Genomic DNA, 23,169 nt, shown 5'->3' on the forward strand with positions numbered 1-23,169 from the left:
ACCTGGCTTTTTCCTTTCATAATATGTCACTAAGAGTCAAAGACATCATTTTGTGCAACAGGAAAGGTCCATGAATAGTTTCCCTGGCTCCTCAATCCTACCTGTCTCGCTCCCCCCAGGTGTTTCTGCACACCCAAATCCTGTTGGCAGGTCACAGGGCCTTGTTCCAGTCCCACTCCTGCCCTCGCTGCCTTGGCTATGGACAACCAGGGCCTGGGACCCCGGGGCAAGGCCAGGAATGCCCAGCACAGAGCACCAAGCACAGGCACAAACCAAGGGCTGTGTCTCAGCTGTGCTGTGTTTTTGCCGGAGGGATGTAGGCGGGAGCAGGAATGTGGACAGGATTGATCTGGGGCTTCCAGAACTCCTCCACCAAACTGACCAGTGTGTCACAGGGCTGGAATGACTGACAGGGCCATTCCCTCACCCCAGGGAGTGTCACCATGAGTCAGGAGGTATGAGGATCAGGTGTTCAAACAGTCACTTTGCAGTTTATTCACTGCCCCGGTGCTGCCCAGAGCTGTGCTGAACGCTGAGACTCGCAGACTGAGAGAGTGGTTTCACACCAGAAAGTGCATAACCCAAGGGGCTGGGGAGAGAACAGGGAGACCCTGTGCAGGTGAGATGGACCTGCCTGGGCTGGGAAGCGCGGTGTGGACCCGGAGAGTGGAGGTTGGTGATGCAGGGCTGCGTTTTCCCAGGATGGGCGTCGAAGCTCCCAGCCGAGGCTTCCAGCAGTGCCTGCAGAGAGATGGCCCGTGGGGCGGATGGGCTGTCCAGGCACTGCAGGAGCTGCTCGCTGTCCTTCTCAGGGACAGTCGAAATTAGCCAGAGGGTGAGACTTTAATTATTGTTTCCCCCTCCCAACTTCAGAGGATTAAAGTTCTCTGTGCGTCGAACTGCTCAGATAAATCGTTTCCAGCTCTCCCTGGGCAGCCAGGTTTGGATGCAGCCGAAGCCAAAGTCATGTGTGGTACCTGCTTTCAGGGGAACAGTACAGAGTTCCAGCTTATAGTGGTCTCCAGAGGGTTCATGGAACTTGGCGTTTTTAATGGAGCTGCAGAGACAATGGTGTGAGTTCCCAGGAAACACTGATGAGGAAGCCCACATGCACCACTCTTTGGAAAGAAAAGCAGAAATTTTATACCAAGTAACATACTTTTTCTGATGTTAAAGAGACACCAAAATAGTGTCTTGAATAAATACTTGAAATAGTTTCAGGCTGAGATGTTCTCATTGCTTGGTTCTTACCTGATATGATTCAGAGATGTTTATTTCCTGTAAATATTGGCTTAAGCTGGGTCCTGTGTGCATTGTCATGGCAGCCAGAGGCCACCTTCTCACCTCAAAGCAGCTTCAAATAAGATATAAGAAAGAAAAAACCCAGTACATTTTTCCAGGTGCCTTGAGGGAGTCACAAACCTGGCTCTGTGGTCCCAGTGCTCAGCAAATTCAAGGGCTGCTAAAACTCTTGCAGAGTAAATCAAAACCTGCTCCTGAGCCCAGTTTCTCTGTGGAGGCTGCCTGAGTGGAACAGGTGCTGCATCGAGGCTTCAGTTTTCCCAGGGTGGGAATAACAAGCACGCTCAGCACCTTGTTTGTAAGAGCTGGTTTTGGGAGGGCTGGGTGCTTCCCCAGTCAGTACTCCAGTACAACCCAGTGCCAGGCCTGGGTCACCCAGCTGGGCACGACTGGGTGAGCAACACAAACCAGTGGTTTAAACAGCTCTGAAATGTGCCCTCACCCTCCCTCTGCAGACACAGCCGACAACTCCCTTCATTTCCAGCCTCCAGACATCCAAAATGCTAATTAGAGCATTTAACAAGATTTGAGTCTTCCTTTGGAGATACATTTACAAAATCATCAAAGCACTAACCGCATTTTTCTTCTAACTTTTCCTCCCCCTCAGGGCACAGATATCTCTCTGTTGAGTTACAAGAAAGTTCTCTGGATTGCAGAAATAAGCTCCAAGTTCCAGTTTTACCCTGAAATGTTTGCCCAGCATCTTCAACAGGCTGTTGGCATCAGTGAAGGCAGAGATCTCTCAGCTCTTCCCTGGCCAGATTATTGCCTGGGAATGTAAGGAGCACGTAATCAGTTTACACACAAAGCAGGGACTATGTCTGGCAGCAGATTTAGGGAGCAGTCGGGGTCGTTGCTGGGGAAGGCCTTTAAGCACACACATACAAACATGTATGAACTTGAGTGTTTGATGAGGTTCCACTGATGCACAGTCCTCGTTAGGAGTGTTTGTGTGAACTGAGTCCAAATGCTGTGATAAGTCCAAAGAACTCATTATCATCTGGTTGTCTCTGCTAAACACAAAACATTCATGTTATTGCTTTTCATATTTTAGTTTTGAAACTACAATTTTTAACCAAACTATGGGGCTGACATTTTCTGCCACTGGAGCAACAGCAAAGTTAGGAGTTGAGCTGAGCCTTGCAGCTCTCAATTCCATTTAGATTGATGCTGGCATGTAGAATCACAGAATCATTAAGGTTGGAGGAGGTCTCCAAGATCATCAAGTCCAACCTTTGACCAATTACCACCTTGTCAACTAAACCAGAGCACTGAGTGCCACATCCAGCCATTCAGCCAACACCTCCAGGGATGGTGACTCCAACACCTCCCTGGGCTTAACCACCCCTTCCATGAAGAAATTCTTCCTGAAGTCCAATCTGAACCCGTATCTGAGGTGAAAAGAGGAGTAACATTGCATTGTAAATAATGTGGCATTGCATAGTCTAAGAATTGTGGGATACAGGAATAAAGGTTGAACCAATAAGAGGATTTATTCTGCTTCACTTTTGAATTTCCTTGTTCTATTTCCAGATTCTGTAGCTAAACTAATTCAGAAGCAACTGAAATCAAATGAAAGTTTGAAACTTGTGCACGTGTCACAGAATGCAATTATTTCCCCCAAGGCTCTTACCTTCTTTATTCGATGTTTTCTTCTTCTCCCTTCAGGCCCAATTAAAATATCTCCAGTGCATTGCAATTTCTTGTCCTTGCAGCACAAACCAGTGGAGAGGATGAGGTCTGCATGTTTCATTTTCAACACACTAAAAGTTGTTCATGTTTCCAGGTCTTTCAACAACTTGGGCATAATGAAGAAGCGTTAACTTGTTTACCCCAAGTAACAAGGGCTCCTGGATGAGCATTCTGCTTCCCACAGACGTGTTTAACCTTGTCAGATCCCCTCACCATACAGAGAAGCACACACAGCACTGTGTAGGACGTTGGCTTCTTTATTTTTTTAAATTTTTAAATTTTTTTTACAGGTAATCCCATTGGTGCAGACACTGGTGGTGCAGAGCTGTAAATGCTCTCCAGCCGAGATCTTGAGAATGGAAAGAATTATCCTGGATGAGCTTCAGCAGGATCTTTACACAGCAACACCAATGGATTTCTTAAACACTGTAAGCACTATGTTTTGCAACTTTTTTCTTTAAAGAAACAACTCCTTATCAAATAAGACTAGAAAACACAGATGCACACACACACACACACACACACACACACACGCACACATCCTTCCCAAGATGCTCTGCAAACTACCTGTTCCTACCTATCTGCAAGTCTTTTAAAGAATATTGCAGTAATTTTCTTTTAAAATTAATTTTTAAAATTTTCTACTATTTAAAACCTTTCTTTTTGCTGAAAAAAATTTACTCCTGTCTTTAAAGGACAACTAAAATGGACATTAAAAAGATTCTCATAATGCACAACTCTATGCCATTTTTATTTTTTAAATACACGCTGCAAAAATATTTCTAACTATTTCCCTTCTATTAATACTGTACATAGAAAGCTGTCAGAGTTTTGCTACATTTCACACACAGGTTTTTCCTTAAATAATTTTCCTTTTCATCCCACTAATTATTCATTTATGCAATGAGACTACTCCGATCTGGCACTTAGTTCACATTGCAGTTACTGAACATTTAATAGAAACAATTAAACTTTATCTTCAAGAAACGATCATGTGCTGGTAAGGCAAAATTCATGTGATACAAACACATCCTAGATCCCTTTTTTAAGGTTATGTGCAAATATTGAGCCATTAGAGGCTGCTGATTGTGAAAACTGCCTTTTGCAGGTGCTTGTTTCCTCGGGAAATTCAGAGTGCAGTTGGAATTACTGGTTTTGCTGGATTTGGAGCTGCTGGCCTGAACTGAATCTCCTGGGCAGCAATCTGGATAACGTAGAAACTTCAGAGATTGTTAGGAAACACAGACCCTGTACATTCATTATCAGTTCAATGATTGGCAAGTACAAACACAAAACACAAAGAAAAAGGTGGGGGAAGCCTTCGGGTTTCCTGCTATGAGATGAAATTCATCTGTACTTCTGGGTGATGATATATGAAAACATATCAACTTCACTGACCTCTGCTTTTCTTTGTATATATATTCATATATATATATATATGTACACTCTCCCTTCCCTGCAGTCCCATGCCATGTGATGTCCTGCTGGCCCCATCTCCCCAGCTGGCTCAGAGGAACCCTTCCCTCCACGTCGCGCTCTTCACCAGGCAGCTGCAGCACTGGATGGCCTCCCACCAGCTCGTGCAGTTCAGGGGCTCCACGCTGGTCTTGGTGATCATCACCTTGGAGCTGGAGAGGCAGACTCCTGGCTGGCTTTGTGTTACTACTGACCTGCTAAAAAAGCACAGGTAGGAAGCAAAATGGCCTTTGGTCACAAATGCTGAGGGCAGGACACGGTAAATGAATAAAGGTGTGTGTATTAACAGCCTGCACTGCACTTCAGCAGCTCCTGAGACTCGTGCCTGTGTTCTGCCTTTGCTGCAGACCCTGCTGGTGCTAACAAAAGGCAGAGAAGGGAGGTTTCCAAATTCTTGGCCACAGATCCTGAGCCAGGAGAGATTCTTCCATGATGAGAGAGTCTGAGAGCACCTAGAAACCTGCCCAGTGTCCCCAGCCTCCCACTGAACACTGCAAAAAGTACAGTCTAAGCACAGACACTGCTTGTAAAATATAATCAGTTTGACTTCTAATGACCAAAGGCAAGATCAATTTTTTCATGGATTTTTTTCTACAGCTTTCCCTCAGTTTTATAAAACACATAAAACAGAGAGCACTGTCAGCTTACTGTCCACCCATTTTGTGGTCTAGAATTTGTGTGAAATAACCTGGCCTCCTGCTGTCCTGTCCCTCCTGCCTGTTGTCTCCTAAAGAGAGGGAGCACTTGCCCACCTTCTGTGTAGTAATTCCTGGTTAAGTGTTTTGCATCAGGACCAACAGCATATTGCTGCTATGCCTTTACTGGGGCATCCAGCCTGCCCCTGCCCTCCCCCTAATTACAGTGACAGCAGCAGTGGCCAGACAAGGAAGTAATTTATCCTGAACTTACAAAAATCTGCATCTTTCCTTACAGGTGAACAGTGCTGAATTCGCCCAGAAAGAGCCTGTGGATCAAGAGCTAACGTGCCTGCAGCCAGCCAGTGCTGTTTGTGTTTTCTATCCCATCAGCCAAGCTGTCCAGGGCCATCCCAAGGCAAGGCTGCCCTGCCACCACCCTTCTGCATGGAAGAATTCCCACCAGGGGAGGTTGAGGGTCACTGTAAGCCAGGCTGTTTCAGCACCTTTCCCACCTACTAATCCCGAATTCCTGATGAAGCCATGGAGACTGATGAGTGCTGGGATGGCCCCCCTGCCCAGTGGGGATGGGAGGCATGGGTGGCTCCTGCCCTCAGCTGCCCATGGCCTCCCTTACAGCCACCCCACAGGCTCTAGTGGAGAACTACTGCCAGCAAAGAGAGCAGCCAAAACAACAGGGAAAAAGCATCACTGTGCTTCTCAGAGGATAAAGACAGTTGGTATTACCTGTCTATTTTTATGTCCCTCCTAAGCAGTGTGTGTTCCCCTCAGTTTTAATGTCATTAGATACAACGAGCTGGGGAGAGGAGGGACTCAGTCACAATCCTTCAACTCAGAGCTCCAGCTGGCAGGCAGCTACACACTGCAGGGAGAACCAAATGCCTCCGTTTATTTTTAAAATAGCCATGATGAAGTTTGACAGATGGAGCCTTTCATCCAGCTCACACCATTGTTCTCTCATTAGAGCTGATCTGGCTCACCCCGTGGGAGCCTGAGCAGGAGCTGCTCTCGAGGAACAGGGAGTCCCCACTGCTGCCTCTGGAACAGCTCTGGGGTGGAACCAAGGTTTTGGGTCAGCAGTGAGAAGCCTCAGTCAAACCTCCAGTTTTCCTAAGGCCTTACCCTGGAACCCAGGGGTCTAGAGTCTGTGCTTCTTCCTGGTTAAACCATTAAAGACCCAATCACAGTTCCTTATGATATGTCTCCTTGTCCACAACCCCCATTGCCCTGGGCCCTCACCAACCAGCACATGCTGGTCAGTGTTTTTTAAATTTGTTCTGTCTTAGCAGACTGGGCAATACAAAATGCCTTTAATTAAATTCCCCTCAACCACATTATTTCTTATTAACTGCTAATCTTCACAGCAAAGCAGTTTCACAAAGGTCAGATTAAACCTCTCTTAGACTTTTAAAAACCAGCTTCACACATTGTTTTCAAACAAACAGGATTTTGGTTTTGTTTTAAATAATAGGGCCAGTGTTTTGGGGTGGTTGTTACCCTACTTTGAAGGTGTAATCCAGCCAGTACAGGATGGATACCACCACACCTGCAACCCTGTCACAGAATGGGAAGGGGTTCCATATGGACTGGCACAGGCTAAATACTGGGCAGGTGTCTCATGTAATGACATGGGACAAATAATTTGGGGACAGGGATGGGACAGGAGCAAGGAGACCCTCATGCTGTGTAACAGCAGAATTCATCAGTGCAGGGAGAAAGTTTCTGGCCTTCCTCCCCTTCCTCATTGTCTTACCTTGCAGGAGAGGAATTCCTGACCAGCAGCTTTGCAGGACTGATTGCTGAGAGCTGTTCATGCTTTCTGAAGTGTTAAATCTGCCAGAGCTCACTCTGAGAACACAGAGAGCTCTGTGTGTGTGCAGGGAGAAAGCCACACTGCTCTTCCAACTGCCAAGAGAGTGCCAAGTGTTCCAGAAACATCCAGTGCTGGAGACAGTGCAAACAACACGTGTGGAGAGACATGACTGGAACCAGCAGTGGAACCCAGGGAATTCCCACGAGCCAAGTCAAAGCTGCTGCAGGCTGGGACTGTGAATGCTGCACTGAGGGGGCTCTGCCCAGGCCAGGGTGCTGCAGGAGCAGGACTCAGGGTGCTGGGTTAGACCAGACGAGGGTCCCGAGGTCCCCACACACCCAGGCCAGGCAGCACCACGTCTGGGACACAGGATTTATTCATCCTACCCCAGGGAAGGTTGTCATTTCATGGTAGGGCTCCTCCCCCTGAGCAGCACCTTCCTTTTCTCCAACAAGCCGTGACTTGACTGCCTGTCTTTTGGAAGGAGGCAAGTTGTCTTTTGTAGTTTCCATGAAATAAAATGTAAGCTTGGTCTGCACCTGGAATAGCCCAGCCAAAAGGTGATGCCCATGTGGATCACTGCAGGAAACAGGGCTGTGACTGGCTCTGCTTCCCTCCCATCCCTTTGCTCTGTCTCAGGATTCACCAGCTGTGTTAACCCATGGAAATGCCAGCAGAAAAATCCCACACACAGTAATTAGCATGCTGTAACTTTATCCCACAACAATCACAACCTCATGTTTTCCCCCAGCTTTGAGCCTAGGGGTATAGTTTCTTGCCCATGAGCTGGATAACATCTTAAAACCCATGAGCAAACCTGCTTTTCAAAACCTCTGCAGATCTCTATGATCAACATTCAAAAGCAAGCACCAATGTGAGTTAACTCCAAAAGACAAAGCCAGTGCTGAAAGGCCCATCAGGGCCCCTTGTTCCCAGTTGGGGTAAGATGCCATAGTGGGATAGGGACAGTTCACCTGGAGCCTGTCTGCTCTCCCAGGACATGCTGTGCGCTAAATTCAATTTGAACAGTACTTACAGTTCAATTCTGCAGGAAGGCAGAGGGTGCACTGAGATGGAGCGAGGCATTAACTCCTGGCAGGTCCCAGAGCTCCCCCTGTTCCTCAGCAAGGTGTGCAACTGCAACCCCACTGTGACCGAAGCATAGCCACGACAAACAGAACTTAATCAACCCTTCTGAGCAATTTGGAAAAAGAACAAAACACTTTTATTCCCAATTCACCTACCCAGCTGGAATCTGACTCGACAATAGCTCCAAACCGGATGAAAGCTCTGCCAAAGAAATTAGACTGGTTGGCCTCAAAAGAGAACACAGGCAAGTTTAAAACAGTCATCAAAGCAGCAGCAAAGGCTGTTTCGAGGCACAGCTCAGCTCACACGGGGCTCCAGCTGCCCCCCGCTCTGTGCAGGGCACCACAGATGTGCAGACAGACAGAGCCCTCCAAGAGGACCTGCAGCTCTGAGTTCACAGCCCCAGGACACAGCTGGGTCAGAGCCTGGGGCTTCCCACCCGGTCCCACTGCCCCTGGCACACGTGGGGCCAGGGGTTTGTCCCTCCTGCCTGCAAGTGTCAGGAGGCCCCAGACCTTCTCCATGGGCCCAGCTTGGGCATCTTCAGGCCACAGAACTGTGATAGCTGAGATTTATTTCCAAGTTCTAATTTATGCCAAGGGCCTCCAGAGTTTGAGTAGCTGTCAGTACCACCCCCCGGGCACAGGGCTCAGTGCACCAGCCTCTCCACCTCGGCAAACTCCTGGTCACAGACACAGCTGCCCTGGTAGCCCGGGGGGCTCCTGCCACACTCACCCACCCCTGTTCCTGCTGCTCCTCACCCCACTGCAGCCTCACCCTCCAACACGAGGCAGGGGCACAGGGGGGAGCTCCCTTCAAACCTCCTGCTCAGGACTGGCTTTGGGCTGCTCCCACCCCTGAGCCCCAGGGACAGCAGGGACAGCAGCAGCCTGGGGAAGGGCAGGAGGCTGGGGCAGCAGCTGCCCCGACACGAGGGTGCACAGGGGACATCTCACTTCAGTGACAGGGCAGCAGGGTTAATGGGGGACACTGGGATCACGCGAGGGTTGTGAATCTGGCCACAGCACGTTGTTGTTGCAGTGGTTACACCTGCATACAAACCATGGTTTTAACAGATGTTTGTTAAACAAGTCAGTTTTGTTTTTATTAAACCCAACTTTGGTACAAGTAGGTCATTCCTGAGATTCGTTTACAAGGTTGTTTAAAACAAAGATAAACTGGGGCCTCTCCCTGTTCCTGTGTGAAGTTACTGAGGCACAGACATCACACTTTGTTTTTCCCCCTTCCTTTTTTTTTTTTAAACAAGTATTTGTGTAAGGGGAAGTCAGTCTGTAACAAACACAGAACTCACATCAGGAACACTAAAATCCAGCTTTAAACCATCCCCCTCCGTTAATATGTAACATTTAGTTGTCCTTTAAAAGGGTTCCCTTCTCACCCATCCTGTCCCAGTGGGATGAGTGGAGCCCAGGCAGGTGGGAGGTGGGCAGGGAGCTCTGGGAAAGGGGTTCCAGTGTGAGACAGCACGTGCTGCCCTCAGAAAACTCAACAGAGGGAGGTTGGGGGGGTTTGGTTACAAAATCTGTAAGCAGACAGAAGAAAGCTGCACAGAGGAGTTATTGCTATGATAGGTGAGAATCCAGCTGAAAGATTAAGGAGTCAGGCTACAGGTGTCAGGTTAGGAAAATCAGGTTCTCCAGTTACACCCCAAAACCAGACAGGAGAGGACCCGTGGGACCCTGTTACTGTGGTAGCTCAAGCAGCAAAGCCAAAAGCCCCTCACACTACCCCAGCTTTGTCCCTCATCTCCCTGCAGTCAGTCAGTGTTAACTGCTTTGGAGGGGCTGTCACTCCAAAATTAGCATTCTGGTTTTAGTGCCAGCCATGCAGCAGCCTGAATTAGCAGTTTACCTTTTGGCAAATATCTTGGATTTCAACTTTACCAAGAAACCTGATCAAGCAAACTGTTCCCCATCAAAGACACGGCGCATCTTAGTCCTTGCTACATATTCTCTTCTGTGCAATGTATTGCAAGCTTAAAGGTGAAAGCACCAATTAACTTCTTCTGCATGAGATGTTTTGGCCTTAATAAATCTTCTAATTAATATCTTCCTGTTGTAATGGAGTAGGCACTGGGAAGACTAAAGAAGCTACAGAAAGAACAAAAGAGAATCAGTGTTTAGGTTTCAGTTATTTACATTGAGTAAAGACAGCATGAAAGGTCAAAGCCCCACTCTAATGTAGCTGGGGCTGGGCACAGACACTGAACTTGGAGAAGCTCTCCCAGCTGCCAACATCTTCTTTGGAACTGGTAATCAGAGGATTGATTTAAGTTTTCCTGAGGAAAGACTGCTGATGGAACACCTGAGAAGTCCCACGGGATGGAGAGCTAGGATGGGAGAGCTGAGGAGCTGTTCCCAGCCTGGCCAGGACTGCAGGCACTGCCAGCCACACAGAGCTGGGCACACAGAGCTGGGCACACAGAGCTGGGCACACAGAGCTGGGCACACAGAGCTGGGGCAGTGGCTTTGCAGCCCCCTTGCCTGGAGCCATCCCTCCCAGCTGCACAGTCCCCACGGAGCAGCCGAGGACAAGGAGACCAGGCAGGGGTTGTGTCCTGAGGGAAAGCACCAGCACATCCCAGGGCCTTGGCTCTGGGACTGTAACACACGGGCAGCACCCACCTCACTGCTGAGCTGCTGCCCCAGCAAACCCGACTGGTTTTGTTCCTCAGCTGGGGCTGCAGAACAAGCTCCCAGAGAAGCAGCACTGGGGCAAAGGCTGCACCACCCAGCTCCCCGTGCCAGCCGTGTCTGAGCACAGCACCCACCTCAGTCCAGCACCAAACACAGCCCAGGGGGCCCAAAGTCACCTGCACACAACTCTGTGTGTAGCACTGACCCCGAGAACAGAGAACAGGCCTTTGGGTAAAGCTTCAGCTCTCTCTGAAGGCAGAACCTCAGACCAACACTGTGCTCCTTTGTTGGCCTCACCCTAAGCACAGGATGTGCTTCTTCAGAAAAGGACACAGCTCTGGAAGTGCCCCCTGGAAACCCTCCAGCTCTGCTCCCTTCTCATCCTACCCTTCAATCACCTCTTTGCCACCATCACATCAGCAAAGCTGCTGGTAGAACCTGCTCAGCCACCAGACCCCACAAAGCAGATGGACCAACAAGCTTCAAGGCTCCTGCCCAAACAGGGATGGCTTTGGAATTAATATCTTAGAATTTCTCCCCAGATTACAGATGAGGTGCATTTCTGCATACTCTATGATTAGCTAGTTGTTAATTAATTAGCTAGTTATATTTTTGAATGTTCCCAATAGTCACAAGACAGCCTGTGACTGGTAAGATTTGCAACCATGACACAGTATTATTTTGACAGATAATACAGATAATGACTGGATAGCACAGAAAATGCACCACCAAATAAACGACACCACAAAAACTCAAAATACATGTGAGATTTAATAAAAGAAAAAAAGTACAAAGTGAGTGGAAAGAAATGAAAGTAAAAAAAAACCAAAACCACGAACCCAAACACGCTGGGAATGACAAAGCAAAGGGAAGCAGCACGTCCCAGAGGGTTGTGTCCCCCAGGCAGGTCCCCAGGAACCTCCACGGCCCCAAATCACCCACCCCATCTCCACTCTGGGGCACCCACCACAGCCAGGTGTGAACCCCCCTCAGAGACCCACAAAACACAATTTAAATTAGAAGCAGACAACATACACAATGGTAAATGTTTAAATGATAAAAAAATGGATAGTTTTTCCCATTAATACCAATCTTTTACAGATAAATGTATAAAACAGTCAAAGGACGTGTAACTGAATGGTTTCAGTCATTTCTGAAGGGTTTTCTTTCACTTCTTCTACCCTACCAGATGTAAGTCTTCAGACTGGATGAGATTAGAATCACCACATATTTGTAACTTGTTAAATAAAAATAAGATACAGAACTACCCTATATACCACAATATTTAAATCTTGTCTCAGCCAAAGGAAAAAAAACAAGTACTGGGGAAAAAAATATGACTGAGTCCCACTGGGGAGACTGTGATGTTGAACAAGCAACTACAAGGACAAGGGCTGTCCACCACAACATAAAGTCAAAGTAATATAATAATCATAGTCATTAAAATATTCTTACATACATTCTGAATGTCATCTTCAGAAAAAGCTGTAAATTTCTCTGCAATGCCCATGGATTTGAAGGTTTTTACTCTTTCTTTGTAATAACCTCTTTTCTTAACTACCTGTTATTCTAGGAAAAAAGAATTGATCTCTGATGAGCCAGGGCAGAGAGAAATCATTTGCATAGATCTTGCTGGCTGCAGCATGAGATCAGGAGAGAACTATCGACTGGGAACACACTGGTGAGGCAGCTGGGGGCACACCAGTACCACCAGTCACTGTTTCATGCCAGCATTGGCCTCGAGAAGCAGAACACTGAACCAAAGAGTGCTGCTTGCTCAGGCAATTAGTGCACCAGAGTTTCTCTCATTAGCAAAAATCAATAACAAATCATTTGCTACATGATTGGACTGCAGTCAGAGGTGAGGTGGAATTGTCTTCTTGCACGAAACAGAGGGTTGGGTTCCTTGTCTGGGTTTGAGAAAACCACACTAACCCTCCCAACGTTTGACAGCTACTGTTTAAAACACATCTAACCTGGAGGCACAGCCTTAATAATTAAATGTTCAGCTTTCAGCAGACTCCCAACAAGTGCAGAATTTTTACTCTTTGAAGAACAGCCTGTTCTAAAAGGTACCGTGAGGTCTTGGTGAGGTTCTTTCCTACGAGCATCAAGTAACACTGACAGGACTGTCAGGATATCCATGGAAAGGCCAATGTCCATAGGAAAACAGTTTAACACCTGAGCATGTATTCAGAAAGGAAAAACAAGCTGCTTTAATGGGATATGGAGGTAAAGAACCTCAGAGTGCAGCAAAGCCCCTGGACAGTCGGGCCCAGGCCCTGCCCCTCCTTCTGCATGGCACAGCAGGAGTTTGCTGACAGCCCAGAGACAAGTCTGCAGTAAAAACCACAGCAGAAAAATCCTGCAACATTAATAACTAAATAAAAACACACACTCACAACTAACACTTAGCCAGCCAGTGTTTTTATAAACTCTAAAGACACTATGTGAAGGTTAATATAAAATATTTCCTTTTGTTTAGCCTGGGATCTGATGGATGGATGGAATTGGGTCCAGCTATTTTTCCATGACAACATAGCTAGTAACTCTGTTCAGTTATTGTCCTGCCTAGTCACAAAATGGTTTGAGTGGAAAAAATTAATATTGATCCTAATTATTCCTCTAAGCTCAGTTGCCCAGGAAAACAAGGCTGTGATTTCTAGGCATGAGGAGTGTCAAAGGAAGCCCCTTCTAAGAAGAACAGAGCCTGTCAACATAAACACAGAGCACAGCTCAGGAGCAGGGGTTCTCCTTATTAGGCACATTGCAAGTTTAAGGTTAAAGAGTAAAAGTAAAGATGATGGCTTAAATAGTTTCCACAACAGTAAATACACTGGTAAGTGACAACTGAAAAGTTACACAAATCCTGTAGTTCCACATTATACAACAAACTCTTATGAAAACCTTTCTCTATAAATGTTCTATTTTAGCAGTAAAGAAAATTCAAAACATTGTCCCATGAATTTTATTAACCACTCTCTCTCTCTCTCCTTATATATATATATATATATTATAAATGATGTAGAAAGTGTTTAGAGTAATTCAGGATTAAATACAGAATTACTGGAATGAGGGTTACTCTAAGATTCCCAGGGCAGGAAGCCTAAGCATTGTGGTTTTCTATCCATTCTAAAAATTTATTCGAGAATTTTGTTAGAAAAATAAACATTTCAGCATTTTTCATACCACTCCTCTCACTGTGCATGTACTGGGGAAGGTCAATGAGCAGTCACCTTAGCCAATTAAAAAACCTAAATGTAGAAAGCAATTATCAGCTGGTGGGTAAGATGAGTTCAGACAGTTACGGTCAGTTCATACTCGGCTGCTCAGTCGCTGGGTTTGGAACAAAACATCTTAACTTGAGGGATTAGCTGGCTTTGTTTAACACAATGTACAGGTTAGGTCAGCTCCTGCAAACCTCCTGATAACTCTGCACAGGTGACAGAGGGTCACTGCCACCACCGGAGACGCTCATTGTCACTTTGGTCCGCGCACACAGTGTTATGAGAAGGGTCACAGGGTGGGAAACTCAAGCAACTTAACACATGAAAGCACCAAGTCCACTCTTGGCCTGAAAGTCTGTGTGTGATTAACTGAAAGAAACAAAACATAAAAAAAAAAGCATGAATTAAAGTTATGAAAATTAAACAAAAGCAAAATGTAGCAAAATATGTTAAAACCAAGGGAGGAGGAGGAGGAGGACAAACAGTGCTGGGGCAGCTGAAGGCTTCAGATGAGAGCACCCCCCCAAGGCCCTCTGCACAGCACAAACACTCTGCTTTCCCCCAGCACCTGCAATCCTTCCATCACCACCTTTCAGGTATTGAAGCTGCCAAAACCACTGTCTTGAACCAGGAGATGACAGAGGGTTCAATTAGTTCTCCTAAATCTAGAAGCAAGGAAAAACACCCCTCCTGCAGTCTCACAACACATTCCCAGTTCCTGTGAAGCCCCCACATGTTGCCCCCAAACTCCCAAACCTCCATTCCCATCCCATCCCTGGGGCTCTCCTGGCAGTGATGCCCCCAAGGACCTCTCTGGGTCCCCTCCCATCCCCTCTCTGCCCACAGCCATGGGCACAGCCCCAGCCATGGGCTCAGGGGAGGAAGTTTGGCTGCTGGTGCTGGGGAGAGCACTGCCAGCCACCAGCTCACCAATCCCAGCTACTTCCAGTCTGGTTGGGTGGACTGATCCTGGTAAGAAACCTGGCAAAGATATCCCAGATGAAGAGGGGCCCTGGGAAGTCATACCACTGGCAAAGCCAAGGGGAGGCACCTTCCTCTGAAAGTTTTATTACAAACTTTGTTATTTAACTTGAGCAAAAATCCCCCAAAAACACACTAGCTCACAGGTATGCAAAAAAACCCCAATGCAAAGCCATCCTGGCCATGCTGCACCTCCTCCAGCTGCAGAGCCCCAGCACTGTGCAGGGTCCCCCTGTGCAGAGCACATGCTGTGGGTGCCCCTCACACCTTTGCACCCCCGAGCTGCCTCCTCCTGACCATGGCTGGTGTCCAATCACCACGCAGCAGAGGAAGGGTCCAGACTCACATCTCCAGGAGGGCTAAACCCAGCAAAGCACAGGAAACCCATTTCTGCTGCAGCCAGAGGGAGCTGAGGGGGAGCTGCAGTGTTTCCTGGCTCACCTGCACAGTCCATGCCCACCACAGTGACAGCGTGTGGCTCAGTGTGCTCACCTTCCCCAGGGCAGCCCTGGGCCCCAGCAGTCAGCCTCTAACTCACCAGTGAGCTTAGCTGGACTAAACCCTATTTTCAGCAAACTATTTGACAAACCATCTGGACTCTGTGAGGTGGGCCATGCCCAGGGCACGTCGAGAGGTCTGCAGAGGAGAGCGCTTTGGTTTTAACACATTTACACTCCAAGGAAACACTTAAATAATCTACCCTGTTATCTAACACAGGCAGAAACAAATTACTAGGATGTCAGTACACAGAAGGAGCTCCTCTGGTGCTGCAGTTCACAGCAGGGAAATGACAGAGCACAAGATCTCATCAGCAACGTGAAGCCAAATGCTGTGCTGTCAAGCACAAACTCAGGTGTTGCTACTCTCTGTGGTGTTTTTTTCTCTTGCTATCATTAAGAGGCTCAGAAAGCCTTGTCACCAGTCTGTCTGGGTTTGACAGAATGCAGTTCAGGCTCTTGAGCTCCTTCATGCAAGGGGAAGTAACAAAGAGTGCTGGAATAGCAGAATTACCAGCTTGCATGATGGTGTATCTCGTTTTGCTCCCTGGCCAGTGTTCCTCAGAGACTGGCTTGAATGGAAGCAGGATCACATCCTCCACCTTTTCTTTTAAAATCTGTCCTCCTCCTGTTCTGTCATTACACAACCAGGTGGCTGAGCAGCATTATTTACATGCCCTCACTCCTGCTGGCTTCAGCAATGCCAATTAACTTGCAGCAAGCTAAGATAAGGGTTCTACCTTTAGGGGAAATGAATTTTCTTGTAATCAGAACTGTGTCTTGGAGCCCCATTTCACATGGAGCCCTAATGAATTGCCAAAGCATCTTTACTCTAAGCTGCTGTTTCCTTCTTTACAGCTCTGCCTCTAAAAATAAAGTAAGCATACTCTCTGAAGAGAGCCCAGGGCCTGCAGCAAGGCAGTGAGTGATGGGGACTGCATGCAGGAGACATTACAGCTGTGTCAGGGTTGTCCCCACTCCTCTCTGCTGGGCAGAAGATGCAGATTATTTCCAGTCCCCTTCCCACTTGTCTCCAGGAGTGGACAGCTTGCAGGACCACCTGAACTGGCTGTCCCAGAGGCAAGAGTGAATCCACAGAACCACTGGCCTTCTGACAATGGCCACAAATTGCAAACCCCTCCCACCTGCAGCTGCCCAGCTGGTGCACAGGAGGACCCTGTCTCTCCTCTGCTTTAAGCAAAGAGTCAGAAGGGTGGGAATTAGGATTCCAAAATCCCCTTTTCCATGTGCTGTCCAAGCAATTGACCAAACATTAAAGCATCTGAGCAGACCTCCAGCTTCCCAGTGGCAGACTCCAGTTCAGACACTTACTTTTTCTTGTCTTTGTCCTTCTTCAGTGGCTGCTGTGAGGTAGCCTGCAAGGATTGGGACTGCAAGGTTTCCACCGCCACTTTCCGCCTGTTGAAGGCATTCATCTCATCCTCCAGCTCCCTCCTCTTCTCCTCCACCTTCCTTTTCTCTTCCTGGTGTATCCTTTTCAAGTGCTCAAATTTCTCATGCAGCTGGCAGGAGACAGACCCTCTCAGCACCTCCTCCAGCAGACACTGGGCTGTGCTCCCCTGCCCCAGAGCCCCTGCCACACCTCCCACATGAACCCCCTGCCCCCAGGGTGCTGGCAGGGTTTGGCACCCAGCACCCACCAAAGGCAGGGAAGACACAATAAATTCAGCTCTACCTGGTGCCCCACAGCAAAGCAGGAGGAAGTGTGAGCCCTGGAAGGTGCACTGAGGATCCTGGCTCACCTGCAGCCCTGCACGGGGCTGGTGACACTGTGGCCTCTGCTGTTCCTCTCTGGTTCTGAGGATGGCCCTGTTAATTCTTCCCCAGTCCCAGCTGCCCCTTTACTCTGCTGACAAGAGGGCTCAGGGGGGAAGTCTCCCTGACATGGATGCTCCCCTAAGCATCTGCCACTGCCTTTCTCTCACCAGACAGCAGCCAAGCTTCCTGCACGTGGCACAGGGCAGGGAAGAGGTTTCTGAGGGACCTAAACCAGGGATACATGTGTGTGTTTGTGCCTCGGCTGAGGAGTCTCCTCAACAGCTGCATGTGCTTCCAGGACCCAGACACTGCCCAGACCCAGATTCCCTGCTGGCTGTGTTCTGGGCTCCTCACAGTTTTTTGGCACACCCACCTCTCTCTCCTTCTCCTTCAGCTCTGCCTCTGTCTCCTTGACTTTGTTAACAAACATTTGTCTCATTTCTTCCTCTTTCCTCTGGAGCTCGCCCAAGAACTCTTTCCTTTTGGTCTCGTACGTTTCTTGGAGGCTGGGGAAGAAAGCAAATGAAATCCAGACTCTTTGGACACCGATGAGTGAGGGATGGGGAAATGCATGCCTGTCTATGTTGCTATAAGACAGTCAGGGAAGGGAACATCCAAGTCAGCTGCAAAGTTCAAACCCAGTGCTACTATTTTCCAGCTCCACACCGTGGATACCCCCGACAAAGCTCCCACTTTTTGGGGCTGTCAGTACCAAACTATGGCTCTAAATTGATGCTAGATGTGAAGGCCTCTCACCTGAAGGGCTGGCTGTCTGGGTCTGTGTCCTTGAAGCCCATCTCCTCCAGTTTGCACCTCCTGTACAGCTCGTAGTGGCGGGTGTGGGTCTGCTCCCGCAGATCCTCCATGTTCACCCGAATCAGCATCTCCCGCAGCTTCACAAAGTCACAGTGACTCTCATTCTCCACTGAGGGAAGCCAGGGGACAAGTCAGAAAACTGCAGGCACGGTGGGGGAGCACAAAGGTATGCACAGATTGACTCTCCCATCCCAAGGAATTCTGCTCGGGGCACAACACAGCCCCTTGGCTGGAGGGATTCCCACTGACCTTCCCACTGGTAGGAATGGGAATTCAAAGGAAAGACTGTCCAACCCCCAGAAGGCTGCACAGGATGAATTTGCACTGTTGAGCAGAGGGGCTGGCAGGGCCAGGGCTGGGGTGGGGGTGTGTGAGCACATGGGGTTGGGGTGGGCACCCTCACCTTGCACCACTCCCCACGGGTACTGCCGAGCCCGCACCAGCTTGTTCCCAACCTTCACCTCCTCCGTGCTCCCCACCACGGCAAAGGGCAGATGAGCCTGAAACAGAGCCAAGGCAGGGACTCAGAGCATGGGGCAGCCCCCGGAGATCAGCCTGACCCTGAGACCCCCCTCCCCCAGGCACAGGATGTGCTTCCATGATCCTCTCTCCGAACGTCCCGATCCCTGACACGCGGAGCAGTCGCTGCCATGACCTGGGATGTCACACCAGGAGCAGTGTGGGGCCACAGCACAGCTCCCCAGCAGTGCTGGCTGGGGAAATGTAGGAACACCATGGTCACTCCTGCTCTCCTCTCCTCTCTCCATCTCTCAGGCTGCTCTCACACGTGCCAGGCGTGGGGCACTCCCTGCCCTGCGGAAAGCACAGCCAAGGACATCCACACACGGGCCTTGGCACAGCTCGGGGTGTGTGGGCACTGCGAGGGATGTGTGCAGCACACAGTGTGTGCCTGCTGCTCTCCAGCTCTGCACAGCACCAGGCACAGGGAGGAAACAGGGCATCCTCCCTGGGATTGCAGGGAAGAGCCATGGAGTGGGTGCTTGGGCAGGGCAAGGCTGACAGAACCCTTCACAATGAAGAAGAAATGGATCCAGAAGGGTGGAACTGGGAGAGAAGTGGCCAAAAATATTTTCATTGGGGAAAGGAAGGAAAAAAAAAAAAAGCCAAGCAAGCATGACACCAGCTTTTCTCTCCAATGTATACAGCTTGCAATTACTAAAAAAGAGTGAATCCTCCAAATTTTCTATGAATTCAGCAAAAAAGAACTATTACAGTGAAAATATATATCTAGATGACCCAGAAATTACCGAATTTTAAAAAAAGGAAAAAAAGGGGGGAGGAGGGTGAAAGAAAAGACAAAGCATTTAATCAGAAACAGCTATGCAGGAAAAAGTTCATTTTGATAAAAAGATGCTTTTGATGTATAAAATTAACATGGAAACATTTCAGCTGTTTCTACTGCAATAGCTGCAATCTAATTTGGGAGACAGGAAGCTTGAAAGTGTTTTGCATGTCCTTCAGCCAGGTCTGAATTTGATCTTTGAATTTCAAAAGAGACAAAATAGAAACTAACAATTTTTCTTCTTTACTTTAAATTGGGTTTTCTCTGCTTAGCCTCCTTAAGTCAGAAGGCTAATATAAAATCTTAACTGTCGAATTTTTATTCAAAACTTCTCCTTCCCCAAACGTAAAGTAGCCTAAGAGCAGACAGAATGGATTTTGAAGAAAGTATTTTTCAAAAATTCAGTAAAACAAATCCTCTGGAGTTTCTCCAGAGAGCCTCAGATTAAACATGAGCCACATTTTAATTAATTCTGTATGCAACAGCCTTCGGCATCTGTCAGACCCACAGCTCGACTTTCCAACAGATTCAGTGTCTGGACACTCCCAAAGACACTTGCCCTTCAAATGCATCTTTGTGCAGCAATTTAATTTGTCCCAGCTCTTGGCAGCATCACTCACATTCATCACAGAGTTGATCTCAGCCACTGCCTCATCGTCCGTGGGGAACTGGTAGATCTGCACTCCATTGCTCACCAGCTCGCTCATGATCTTGATCTTGAACTTGTGCAGCTCGCTCTTGGAGATGGTGTCTGCCTTGGCAATGATGGGGATGATGTTCACCTGAGCAGGGAGGGAGGAGGGACACACCCCCAGGTGAGCAGCCGTGTGGGGGTGACCCGGGTCCTGCCCCACTGGCTGCTTTACATTTACACCTCACATCTCCCAAACCCACCGCGGGGCTGTGTTTGCTCAGGAGCTGCAGCCCAGCCCAGCTGAACACTAGAGGGAAGAGTTTTCCAGCACGATCAGGCTACAAGGCTTCAGACAAACCACCCACCCTGCTAAGTGCACAAGAGCAGACCAAAGCTCTGCTCTGCCCATGTATCGTGTTGCACACATCAGAGACAGGGGAACTGTCACATTCCTGCTGTCACCCCTCCACTCTGGCTGTGCTGACAGGCCCCTTTAGCAGACAAGCACAAGGCTGAAACGCTGCACTGAGCTGATGGAGCCTGCCCGTGCTCAAGCAGAGAGAGCAGGGACTCCTCAGGTTTCTGGCAGTACCTGTGGATCCTCCCCAGGGACTCCCTGAGCCTCTGGGAGAGAATCACACCTCGGGCACGCTGTGTGGGTTACATGGACCACTCAGGGGAGGTGCAGAGTGCCACACAGCAGACTGGAGATCTGCTTTCATGCTGCTCTTGCTCAGCTTTGGTTTCACATCAGCCAGCAGTCTCCATACCCCACACAGCTTCATCAGCACAGGCTTCAAAGCCACCCACAAGCTGCAGGGTGGGGAGGTCCCCCTGTCCCCAGTACCCACCATGATCAAGAGTAAATGAGGGCCACATCCTACATCCTTCAGGTGGGATGGGGCTCACTGTGGCCTCGTGCCTGAGAGAGCTACAGCAGGGCAGGACCTGTCACAGGAACCTCTGTTAGACAATGCTGCTGTGCCCAGAAAAGCCAAGTGTGACACTGCAAACCCCTGCTAAACAAACAACAACAGAACTCCTCTGTCTGAACAGCAGCCAAATTCAGAGCAGTAAAACACAAGAATTCAGACAAATAAGGGGAAAGTCTGATTTGCCATCTAACATTTCCCGACAGCCAACGCTTTTTGTCCTACAGAGCTGAAATTCATAGCAGCCAGCTGGTCTCCAATGGGTGCCCATTAAAATAAACGGCCTCACTTTCCCAGCTCAAGTTCTCTTTGTAGCTCAGTGTTTTTTCCATTCTCCTCGGGTTCCCCACCCCCGGCTCTGCTTTAGCACTCAGAAACACAAGAGCATTTACTTGCTACAAATGAAGACAGTCTCAATTTGCTTCATCTGAGAGACTAAATTCCTTTTTCTCAGCCACTGACCTGGCCTCTTTTACCAAGGACCACAAGCCCCCCAGAACAAGGCCTGCTGCTCACTGCACTGCTCAGCAGGTCGATGTCCTCCCTACAAGGGTAACAGGGCCATGGCCACAGCTGGGTCCCTCGCTGGCCTGCTGAGGGCTGAGCAGGAGCCACATCTCCTGCAGAAAAAGGGTCAGCTCAGGGCTCACGTGCCCCCTGCTCTGGAGTGGGATCTGCCAGGGGACAGGCACTGCCAGGGAGCTGGGCTGGGCACTCTGCAGCCAGCCAGGCACATCCCATCTACCTACAACCACTTCGGAAGATACTTCTGCTCTCTGCCTGTAACTAAATACCCCAAACAACAGCTGGCCATGAGCTCAGCCCAACAGATATTGTTTTACAGTACAATGGAAGATTTTGTTTACAAAACAGCTTTACCCGGAAGGGGTTTTGTAAATTTTACACTAAAAGTAAGATTTGTTATTGAAATCACACAGATTCAAGAGCCTGCCCAGCACCTGATGCCATGCCACTGGTGGGCTAAAGCAAAGGTGGAACCGAGCCAGGGCCCTCCAAACTCTCTGTTAAACCAGGCTCAGAGGCTGAGCCAGCAGAGCACAGGCAAAGCATTGCCTCTGATCCACCTTTCACCTCCATGGGCTCTGCTCTTCATGGGCTCTGCTCTTCAGCTGTAGAACAGGGCTACCAGCCACGTGAAGCTGCCCGAGAGGCAGGCCCAGGGTCAGGAGTGTTCCACAGCAGGGCATGTCCCCTCTGCTCAGCCACAGCCACCACTCACTGTCACCACCCAGAGGGGACAGAACTGCCTGGGGGCTGCTGGCACCCCCTGCCCACACTGCCCCAGCACCACTGGGGAGTGCAGGGGGAAGGGGCACGGGGCTGCCAAGCATGAGCCTTTAGGGAGTGCCTGGAAAGCACCCCAGTGACCTGGGATGACACTGGTGCAGAAATGCAACATAAATCCCAAAAATATCAATGGGCTCTACTTGCTCATTCACTTCCACGTGCCCGCCTGTGCGAGGCCACCACAGCAGGAAACCCAGGATGTTCTCATGCCGTGGCAAGAAGGGATAAAATGACTCCAGAGAGCTCTATTTAAGTGGAAGTTTAGAAACATAAAAAGCTTGCGTGTGCACAAAGTTTTCATCTCTGCACAAGTACAAAGGATTTATTTTGGTACTACCCAAGGACCACATTAAAGGCAGCCACAGGGAGATGTGAAAAGTAGGGAATGCAGAAGGAAAAGAAGAGAAATGCTTTGTGGGACCACCAGCACCAAGGGGAATCGTGCAAAAGCTTTCCTCCAAACATATTTCTGGGAACATGTAATGCTGGCACTGCACCAAGAGACAAGAGTTTATTAAGGGAAAGTTTTTGGATTCCTGATGAAGTCAGTGTAACAGGCATTACAGTTACAAACAGTCCACTGCAATGGGAAGCCAGTGCCTGCTCTGGGCTGGGGCCAAGGAAAAGCAGGCCTGAGCCCCAGGCAGGGAGGGCAAGGAGCAGGGACTGCAACAGGGGGAACTCTGCCTGCCAGGAAAGTCCCACACAGCTGCACATGAACAGCAGCCAGAGAAGAGAGTGCTCCCTCTGTGCAATCCAGGGGATCCCCAGGTCCTGCCTTGCCTGCCCTCTGTAGGGTGATCAGCACCTGCCACCTGAAAGGAGCCACCTTGCTGCCAAAACACTGCTCTGAAAGACAGGAAACTCTTGAGAAGAAAACAAGAGATGCTGCTGCCACCAGTGACCTTTGAAGCCTCCTGCAGCTCCCTGGAAACCAGCTGGAACACCCAAAAGTGTGTCAGAAACTTGCTCTGAGCTGCAGGAACATCAGCAAGTAGCCAGTTAAA

The 23,169-nt window shown here is 48.9% G+C and overlaps 1 protein-coding gene across 5 annotated transcripts in view; it reads right to left on the reverse strand.

The window, feature by feature from the left end:
* Window positions 1-3,231: 3,231 nt before the first annotated feature.
* The window catches only part of SEPTIN8 (septin 8), a 40,629-nt gene continuing 20,691 nt past the window's right edge, over window positions 3,232-23,169 (reverse strand). For 2 of the 5 annotated variants that reach the window (XM_051794122.1, XM_051794119.1), the window contains exons 5-10: window positions 19,909-20,070; window positions 18,389-18,485; window positions 17,926-18,094; window positions 17,543-17,675; window positions 16,723-16,913; window positions 3,232-4,667 (exon numbers count right to left, since the gene is read on the reverse strand). In XM_051794122.1, coding sequence (XP_051650082.1) covers window positions 4,502-4,667; window positions 16,723-16,913; window positions 17,543-17,675; window positions 17,926-18,094; window positions 18,389-18,485; window positions 19,909-20,070 — 918 coding nt within the window. In that variant the 3' untranslated portion in view covers window positions 3,232-4,501. Of the gene's footprint in view, window positions 4,668-7,923; window positions 10,140-11,437; window positions 14,282-16,722; window positions 16,914-17,542; window positions 17,676-17,925; window positions 18,095-18,388; window positions 18,486-19,908; window positions 20,071-23,169 lie in introns of those variants that run through there. The other 3 variants (XM_051794121.1, XM_051794123.1, XM_051794124.1) reach the window with 3 other exon arrangements.

Source organism: Manacus candei, unplaced genomic scaffold (assembly GCF_025592945.1).
Source record: "Manacus candei isolate 608988 ecotype Guabito, Panama unplaced genomic scaffold, ASM2559294v1 h1tg000037l, whole genome shotgun sequence".
In the NCBI taxonomy this organism is placed as follows: Eukaryota; Metazoa; Chordata; class Aves; order Passeriformes; family Pipridae; genus Manacus; species Manacus candei.